General features: G+C 31.6%; 1 protein-coding gene across 2 annotated transcripts; it reads right to left on the bottom strand.

Annotated features, from left to right (window-relative positions):
* Window positions 1-3,363: 3,363 nt before the first annotated feature.
* LOC149174809 (cysteine-rich receptor-like protein kinase 15) lies at window positions 3,364-9,729 on the bottom strand. Of its 2 annotated transcripts, none has more exons than XM_089419418.1 (6): window positions 8,661-9,729; window positions 5,207-5,340; window positions 4,807-5,017; window positions 4,484-4,724; window positions 4,083-4,233; window positions 3,364-3,957 (listed from the first exon to the last, which is right to left on the bottom strand). In XM_089419418.1, the coding sequence occupies exons 1-6, from the start codon at window positions 9,682-9,684 to the stop codon at window positions 3,694-3,696; spliced, it is 2,025 nt and encodes a 674-aa protein (XP_089275544.1). In that variant the 5' UTR covers window positions 9,685-9,729; the 3' UTR covers window positions 3,364-3,693. The 2 variants fall into 2 exon arrangements, with proteins under 2 accessions (XP_089275544.1, XP_089275545.1); XM_089419419.1 differs by having other exon boundaries at window positions 4,484-4,718.
* Window positions 9,730-10,246: the final 517 nt, after the last annotated feature.

The following is a 10,246-nucleotide window of genomic DNA, read 5'->3' as shown; positions in this document are numbered from 1 at the left end:
TTATGGTTCTTGAATGCTCTTGAAATGTTAAGCTTGGAATTTTTAGTATAAATTTTATTCTAGGGTGGTTTAGAGTGTGAAAATTGGATGTGATATATTCACATACCTATCATAGAAATTTCAAACTCTGGTTCTCTATAATCTCGGAGGTATATTTTGAGGAATTTAGGGTTCCTAAATGCTCATGAAATCTACTTCAAACAAGTTAGCTTGGAAATGTAACCATAATTTGTTTTTAGATGTTTCAAACTATGAATTCTAGAGGAGATAGAGGAGACATATCTAGGTACTTGTGGTAGAATTTTTTTACCTTCTTTCCCTATAATTTGGATTTATGCTCTTAGTAATCCAATGTTTTTGAATGCTCCTAAAATATGATTCAAATAGGTTAGTTGGAAATTTTCATTATTTTTCCTCTAAGATGTTTAAGGCAATAACTTCGAGTGGAGACAAGGGAGAGATATCTAAGTAAATAGAAAAGAAATTTGATAATTTGGTTCACTTTAATTTCAAAAATATTCCCAATGGAAGTTAGGTTTGCTAAATACTCCTCAAAATAACTTCAAACATGTTAGTTTGACATTTTTACTATAACTTATTTTCGAGGACTTTTAGATTGTGAAAAATTTAGAGATATGAGAAGATATACAAAAGTTACCTGGGTAGAAATTTCATAATCATTTCTGAAAAATTGGATGTGTGGCATGTTATACAAGTTCGTTCTTAGGATGAGACCATAAGAACAAGTTTTGAGAGAAACAAACTTGGTGAAGGAAGAATAAGTAAGCAAACTATGGTGTTACCATGTAATTTGTTAAACCATCAAACTCAGAGGAGATGGAGGTGAGATCTTCATGTACATGTGGTATAAATTTCAAAATTTGGCTCACTACAATTTCAAAAATATGTTATGAGGAAGTTAGGATTCATGGATGTTCCTGAAATCTAGTTCAAATAGGTTAGCTTGGAAATTTTATTATAACTTTTATTTGAGATGTTCCAAATTGTCAAATCAAGAGGAGACAAAGGAGAGAAATATTGGTACATGTGGTAAAAATTTTAGATCTGAGTTCGTTATAATTTTGAAGACATGCTTTGAGTAAGTTAGGGTTCCTGAATGCTCATGAAATATGATTAAAAAATGTCAACTTGGAATTTTCATTATAAGTCCTTTTCTAATATGTTTCAGACAATATAATATGGAGGAGACAAAGGAGATATATCTAAGTACATGTAGTATAAATTTCAAACTTTGATTCATTATAATTCAATAGATATGCCCTATGGGAGTTGGCGTTATTGAATAATTGTAAAATCAACTTCAAATAGGTTAGATCGGCATTTTTTCTATAATTTATTTTCTAGGACATTTTAGAGTATGAAAGCTTCAAAGGTCCATGGAGAGACACAAAAGTACATCAAGTAAAAATTTCAAGATATTTGTCATATTGTATGAGTTTGTTACTAGGAAGAGGAAAAAAAAATTTGTGCTTTAGGAGAAACAAATATGATGAAGGCAAAACCAACAAGTAGACTTGGGGAAGCCAGAAGAAGATGGTAAATGTGGTGAAGGCAGAAGTAGCTAATAGACCCGATGAAGGAAAAAGTAGAAAGGAAACTCAATGAAGTAGGTTGGTTCCTACGAATACCTTGCAGAAGTGGTGATTGTTTTCTTGTGTAGATTAGTGCCTACAAATCTTGCATAAAAGGAGATTGATGTCTTCTATAGGTTGGTGCCTACAAATCTTTCAACAAGGAGGATTAGTGTCTCTTATAGGTTGGTGACTACAAATCATACAGGAAGGGGGATTGGTGTCTCTTGTAGGTTATTTTGTATAAATCTCAAAGAAGATGGGTATTGGTGTCTATTGTAGGTTGCTTCATAGAAAGTTTGTAACAATAGGTTGGTTCCTACAAAAATTTGTTATAAAGAAGTTTTCATTTGTATCTTGTGTTCCATATGTGATATTTTTTTGTTATGATTCATGAATATTTAAATAAATAAGAAATTGTCTTACACTGATTCACCCAAATTTCCCCCACACTTAGTCTATGTTTGAATCTAGTAATATTCAATTTAATATACAAATGAAAGGTAGATCTAATTTTTCTTGAGTATATTAAGTTATATTTTACTATAATCAACATTCTTACTTTCTTGAAAAGGTGGGAAATGGTATAGTTTTTTCCTTATGTGTAAGTAGTAAGTGTAGAAGTTAGAGCATTGGATCTCTAGAACTACATCATTTAGATTACATTAAGACAACCTTCAGAGAAAGGGTTTGTGTCATGGCCCTTCTTTTCATAACATGGAATTAGATTGATTGCAATACATATAGATGGATTTTGTGTAGTGATCTATCATCCTCTATATCTCTGATCTCATTAGATTAGGGAATAGATCTTCTTATCTATAGGAAGAATTGAGAAATGAAACCATGGGGATTTTGGTCTTGATGGAATTTGTTTCCTTTCAATTTATGATAGTGTGTAGGAAGAAGCCAAAGTATATAAGAGTTGGTTTTGTGAATGTATAATGATCAAGAGCATTAACCACTTGATTTAATAAAATACATAGAGAATTGTTCTATTTAGTATGTTGTGTGTTTACTTGCATTGTCGTAAGGTGATATTCATTGATTTTATTATATAACTCTAATTTTGCAAGTTCCCGGTCTATATGATTATCAAATCCATGATATTATCATGGCATAGCTAAATACCCTTATAATTGTTTGGAAGGAAATTTAAAAGAAATTTTAAAATTCACTTAGCAAACTCAAATGATCTAAGTCAAATACTCTATGTCTTTGTCTACGAATGATAAGAAGCATACTTTTGTCATATTCAAACTCTCCTTATTTCAAATTAGTAATAGATTCTAGATAATGAATTTTAAAAAGATATTCCTGGTATATGATTATAACATCTATAAATTTACTATATAAAATAGTGACATACAAAGAAATAATTTTTTAAACAAATCTAATAAATTCATTATTTTTTTCTTTTTAATTCTAATTTTAATATTTATTCACAAATTTAATTTTTCAATCCGTTATTTTAATACCATTTTTTGAATTTGTACTTAGCACGTTCTGATTGTAATATTACATTCTATATTTTGATATGATGATGAGTAAACCATTTTTTTCTACCCATTACTCAATTAGTGTCAAATAATTCTTATAATTCTTTAATTACTCACTTAATATCACTTATAATTTGAGTTGTTAAATCATATAAATGAATAAAATTTATAAATGAAGCTAGACCACTTGGGACACATAGAGTGAACAATCCACTTATCCTAAATTCCTTTGACGGTAAATCTGATCACTATTAAGATATTGTAAATCACAACAAAATCGATGAAAACATACAAATTTCAGCTCCGGATTCTTCTAAATCAATATAATACTAAAAAAGAAAACTTCAATTGCTATATGTTTTGCCAACAGGCTTATGTAACGAAGCATCCGCCCAACTTAACATCTAGTATCTCTCCCATTACTCGCTTCATTAAAACGCTATATAATAAACTCACTTTAAAGCATTCACTGACATATCTCTCGTATTTGAACTGCAAATTTTGCATTACCTAGCTACCAACTCACTGATGGAATCATTGGCGTTAGATGCAGGAATCGGAGTGTGAGCGGATGACACAGAAGATACGGCTGCAGAGGCATGTTACGATCCAGAACTGGTCATTTTGGTGGTTTGGGAAACGTAGGAAGTCACGAAAGCAGGCTTCGTTGGATCCGGCAAGTCGGTCACGGAATCGGTTGAAAGCATTAAATTGACGGTAGACATCAGTGGCCGAAGATGGGATTCGGCTTGTGTACACAAAAGGCCAACGTGAATGCATCTCAATGCTTGCGCCTCATCGCACGTTTCAATTATAGCTGGATCAATCAGTTGCGCGATATTTCCTCCATCATATGATCTCCATGCCTGCATTAACACAACGGGTTCGTCATTATGATATACATATATATGGACTGTGAAATCCTGCTCGCGTACTTCCCTAAACGGTTTATAGATGAACTAAACAACATGGTACTGTTAAAGTATCTTACCCATCCCAAGAGAATCTGCATTTCTGGTGACAAATTGTAATCCGTGTTCTTTCTTCCTGCGATAATTTCCAGGAGAAGAATGCCAAAGCTATAGACATCAGCTTTTACAGATAATTGTCCCTGCATAGCATACTCCGGTGGCATATACCCGCTGCATTTCCAATGTACAATGTCGAAGATAGCATAATAAGGGGGGGAATTAAAATTGGTAATGATAACATATTTGCGTAGAAAACTGTGGTTGTATATTTAGAAAGTAAAAGCTTAACCGAAAATTATGTCTACAAAAACAATACAAAGATGGCATAAACTACAATTTCAGTATTGTCAATTCTCTAGAAACGAAATGAGCATAGAATAAAACATATGCATTGACAATGTATGAGACATTGTAATCTTACTAAGTTCCAGCAACTCTTGTGCTGACGTGAGTTTCGTCTTCAGGGAAAAGTCTTGCTAAACCGAAATCTGCTATCTTTGGATTCAGTTGTTCGTCCAACAACACATTGCTTGCTTTAATGTCCCGATGAATAATCCGCAGCGGAGAATCCTGGTGAAGATAGAGAAGCCCGCGAGCTACTCCCATTATGATGTTGTGACGCTTCTGCCAATCAAGCGTTTTGCGTTTGTTTGGATCTGTATCTGTGAATGGGCTTTCATTACATGCATTCTTGGAACATTAATGTTATGTATCTACATCGATAATAAAATGGAAATCACTCACCGAATAGGACTTTATCAAGGCTCTTATTGGGTAAATACTCGTAGACAATCAACCTTTCTGACCCCTCTGCGCAACAGCCTAGTAGATTCACAAGATTTTTATGTTGAATTTTGGACACAAGTTTAATTTCATTCAGAAATTCTTTTCTGCCTTGCATAGATTTTAAAGACAGTTTTTTCACAGCTATTTCTGTTCCATGCTGAGTAGTTCCCTGACAGATTCAAACCAAAATTTATATATAAAACTTGTGTATTGCATTTAGGCTTAATTTTGTTGCAAAATATTTCCTATCAAGCTAATAATCGACATCCAACCGTCATTGGTGCAATTAGAACAACGGCTTTTTCTATAATTTAAGATTTTAAAAATGAATGGTGTTAGCTTTATTAGCCCATGTTACCTTGTACACAGGGCCAAAGCCTCCCTCTCCTAGCTTGTTATCATCATGAAAATTTCTCGTAGCAGCTACTAATGTTTCCATTGTAAATACCATTTGTCGATCATGATTGAACAATGTGCTTTCCTCGGGCTTATCTATACAATGAAAACACAGAGTTACAATTTATATTATAAAACATAAAGACAAAGATTCAATTTTGTATTTTTTAACCAGTGAAGGAAGGGGATCTATAACGAGTTTTACCCTGCCATGGATTTGAAAGTATGACAATTAAAAACAATTGTAAATTTGAGTTGTCCTGATCTAAAATAAAAGTACGGTTTTAAATGGATGGAATTTGAGCATTATCATGTTCACGATAGTATTTTTCTGTTTTAAATGGATGGAATTTGAGCATTATCATGTTAATGAGAGTAATTTTTTTTTTAAGAACGGTTTTAATGTATGGAATTTGAGCATTATCATGTTCACGATAGTATTTTTCTGTTTTAAATGGATGGAATTGGAGCATTATCATGTTTATTATAGTAATTTTTTTTTTAAATGATATAGGCCATAATTTTTTTGGAAAGATTTGAATAAAATTGTCTTCTATATTATTTTTATTAAAAAATGTTATCATAAATAAATATTATGAATCACAAAAATCTAAATTCAAAAATTATCACATTTTAATATTTTTTTAATATTTTGTATTTAAAAAAATTAAGTTAAAATCATTTTTTATTAATATTATTTTTTCCTTTAATTTTATTTAATATTTTTTTAAATATTATTTTGAATATTAAAGTTCACTTTTAAAACACTAAATACCTAAATTAACTTTAACTAACAGTTTAATTATATTGATTGTTTAATATTTTTAAAATATTATAAAAATATAAATAAAAACTAAAAATATTAAAAAAAATATTATATTTTTAATATTTATAAATCTAATATAAAATAAATCTCGCTTAACCTGTAATATTTATTTAGAATATTTCCAAAAATATTCCTTAAAAGTTTGAACGAGGAAGCGGTCCAAACCGAGAAAAGTGGGAAGATAGATTTGATGAGAAAATAGCATAATTTGTGCATTTCATTTACGGTAACTATCAAGTACCAAATAAAGAAAGGAAACTTGCTATTAAAATATGTGGCTGATAATTTCAATCCCCAAACTGTGCTAATCTGCATACTATTACGCTGTACAGTATCATGTGTGATTATTCTATTTTCTTTTCATTTCATAGCGTAGAGATTATATATATATAAATTTTAAAACTACAATTGGTATAAACATTTAACAAATTATCTTGATTTGCATATTATTATTTATGATAATTTATATTATTTTATATTATATATATATATATATAAAAAAAATAAAAGATTAAAATTTTATAAAAATTAAAAAATTTAAATAATTAAATTTAAATTTTCCAAACATATCCTACCATTATGATAGACAGGGCTTCACGATTTATCAACCCTCTGTGAGCTGCTTGATAACTGTGTAGTTATACATTTAAATATATAATTTAAATAAAAAATATTATTTTATAAAAAATTATATCATATTATTTTATAAAAAATTGAGATTGAAATTTTTTTGGAGATAAAGAAACACATTAACATTTCAAGGCGTTGAGGCAGAGTGAAATCTTGTTTCTTTATAGTCCTTGGTCAGTAATTTTATTTGAAGGGATGTGGTTTTTCTTGAAAAACAGTGATGAGTCAAATTTTGCTCTTTTAAGTTCATCAGCTGATCATGCATATAGAGTAGTGTGGTTTTTTTGAATAACAATGATGAGTGATAAGTCAACTTAAATTCACAAATAACAACTAGTAATAAATATGAACACTACTAATTTGTCGATTAATTTATAATAAAATTTCTAAATTATCCCAAAAAATAAAAATAAATAAATAAAACACTGCTGATTTGTAAATTAAATTATAATAAAATTTCTAAATTATCCCAAAAAAATAAAAATAAATAAATCAATCAATCAATTAATCAAATCCTACAAGGCTTTATGAATTATGTACAACTATCGGGGTTCTGTGCAACGAGGTAGTCAATCTGAATATGGTCACTCACACCCACCCATATCCGAATGGTATAATTTAATTTACACACAATTTTCTGCTAAAGGTCATCAAAGCCCTTGTTTAAATGGTCATGTGTTAGCTGTCAACGATCGGCAATATCTATTCTTTTGGCCACTTCACGCCAACGCTGAAGATCAGGAATATGGTGGTATCCTGGAAAAGACCAGAGTGGAGGCAGATCGGCTTCCAACCTTAGCTGCTGCGATGGGGTTAAGGTGCGCCCATATATCTGGTCGTTGCTACTAATTGATATAGAGAACACGAATAACTGCAGTGAGAATTTGTTTAACATAGCTGAGCACAATATTTTTTTTCCAGACATCAGGGGTTTCACCAATAGAGCACAACAACAGAGAAAGACTTTGTTCTATCAGTCCATTTAGGCCGATATGCCTATAATACTGGTGAGATTATTTACAAATTGATTTTAAACACCAAAATCCCTGAGACTAGAATTAATTCATTTCTTATTTTAATTTATGTTTTGTAAATTTTAATTTCAATTAAATCAGTTTATTAGAATCTACAGTAACACAGAGATAGTTTTTGAGAAATGAAAAAAGTTGCATTTGGCCATGCTTGAACTTTAAAGTGGCAAAATTGTAAAATTTTGATGCTATTGATACAGTTTGAGTGGGCCTAATCGTTAAGAGCATGTGTCTTATCTTTAAGAGGTTACAAGTTCAAAACTAAAAAGGTGGAATATGTATGCCTTTGTATTCTTTGCAGTCAAATAACCAAGTCTGTGTAAATCATTTATCCCACAAACAAAAAGTTCATATACCAATTTAGTATCTAACCTGACCTTAACCTTAAAATTGAATCATTTATCCTAGAGACAAAAAAATTCATACACCAATTTAGTGTATAATAATAATGCCCCACTTTACTATAATCTCTACTCGTTTTGATTAAAAAAACTATATTCAACATCTATGAGCACATGATAATATGAATTCATTTTATATTATCATGCCGCAGACATAGCTCTCTGTTGTTTCATAGTTACCGGATTGATTAAAGTTTCAATGGATAATCATTGTTCGATCAAAGCCCATGAGGGCTTCGAATCTGTCTTATAATTATGGATTTTTAAAAAAGCTATAAACTTCATAAACTTAAACCTTTTGTCTCGCTAAAGTTCAATAAAACTGAAAATTTTAAAATCATTACCAATAATCCTGATTCTATATTATTTTAGGAAAACATCTTACAAAACCTCCACACCTGTGTAAAGATTTGATAAATCTAGAAATGCATTTAACATTCAATCAAAGCGCGGGTTTAGATTACTATCTGCTAGCTTTCAATAACGCAATTATAACTACGAGTTAATATAATGATGTGGCAGTAATACCTTGGTATCCCCTTGGAGCTACGGCAGACTTCAGTCTTCTCGCCGTTGCGAACGCGCCTATGACTAACCCGAGAACCAACCCACCCACAACACCTACAATTATTATGTATGTTCTTTTGTCTGAAGATTTTCTCTCTGGACTAATGGCTGCGTTCCCCGGAGGGGCTTGCGGAAGCTGCATAGACGAATTATAGAAAGGATATATTTCATAACGAAGGATGCAACTTCTACTCCAATACTGAACTCCTGCAGTCGTACCAGTTGTGAATATTGTATTGATTGAGTATGATAGGCATGTGCTGCATTGGTCAGTACTTAGATCTCTTGTGCACTGGACCAGACCGTAAATAGTTTGTGACAAGGAATCCAGAGCTATACCGTAAGCAGAGCGTCTCGTTTCAGTTGTTGCTTTAGCTGACAAGTTATTTAGGAGATTCTTAGCAGCAGCTTGAAAGTCATCGGGGACGAAGACCCCCGCATCCCCTCCGAAGCCCTCCTGAAAATTAGACCCTAAACTTGTGTCCAGTATTCCAACGAAACTATAGTTTTCATAACGTAAGAAGCAGTGGAAAGGCCAACAAGTAGCGCCAACGCTACTCCCACATTGTTGTCGTATGTTAAGCGTTGCCAATTGCCAACAAGTGTAGCATTGGTCGATTGTCATGTCTGCCCTGCACTGGAAGAGGCCATATATTTTGTTAGGAGTTTCGCCATACACAGAGCTGTTAAACCCAGAATGGTTTGTCCCTTCAACAAGACGACCAAAGAGAGCATTCAGATTGCTCTCAAACTTACTGCCCGCTGTATAGTTCCCGTCACGGCACTGAGTTGTAGGCACCTCTGTCACAGCGTTGCAAATCTGTCCATAAAGACTAATATTGATCAAGGCAGGAAGAACAATAAAAAAGTAGAAGAGCGTGATAATTTGGGGGATCAGGAGAGAAGTTGCAGAATCCCTTGCATAAAAGTTCACATTCGATGGGATTCTGATTGCCATCGAACAGTGGAAACTGTGAATAGACATAGCAGTGATGCTACAAAAATTTGTGCCTTCTGCGAATGTGGTTAATCAATAAGAACCGCATACTGCGCGGTGCATCCTTATATCGTCGTCCGACGTCAGCCAACTCACTCAAAGGAGGGAATCATAGTCACCTAAACCCAAGCATGCGTGAATTATGGTCACTCAAGTTGGTTTATGTTCGTGTTTTTTGTTTTTTTCCTTTTTCCTAGGTCTTTATTATCCGAATCCAAATAAAATAATTACGTTTAGAATTTTACAGTGATTAGTTATTATTAAGCGCGGAGATTTAATTCCTATGAAATAGGTTAAAACATGTTTAATTTTATTTTTAAATTAGATTTATTTTTTTAATAAATTTATTTCAAATTAATTAATTAAAAAAAATGATATTGATAAATAGCATTTATAGTTTAACATATTGATAAATAGCATTTATAGTTTTGTATTGTATAAAAGCTATTCACATTTCATACTAAAGAAAAAATAAATTTTCATAATTAAAAGTATTATGTTTATATATTAAATATTTTTATAAATAATAATCTAAAATTTAATTTTTATG

The sequence above is a fragment of the Pinus tabuliformis genome, chromosome 4_1 (assembly GCF_031772625.1).
Source record: "Pinus tabuliformis cultivar Carrire ecotype Pingquan chromosome 4_1, CPIR1, whole genome shotgun sequence".
In the NCBI taxonomy this organism is placed as follows: Eukaryota; Viridiplantae; Streptophyta; class Pinopsida; order Pinales; family Pinaceae; genus Pinus; species Pinus tabuliformis.
This window is presented reverse-complemented; position numbering and strand designations above follow the sequence as displayed.

Excerpts from the sequence above, each read along its gene's own strand:
- LOC149174809 (XM_089419418.1), bottom strand. The coding sequence starts at position 9,684 with ATGTCTATTCACAGTTTCCACTGTTCGATGGCAATCAGAATCCCATCG. Across the intron at positions 5,018-5,206 it reads GCTTTGGCCCTGTGTACAAG|GGAACTACTCAGCATGGAAC; the intron begins GTAACATGGGCT and ends TGAATCTGTCAG. Across the intron at positions 4,725-4,806 it reads CCTTGATAAAGTCCTATTCG|ATACAGATCCAAACAAACGC; the intron begins GTGAGTGATTTC and ends GCCCATTCACAG.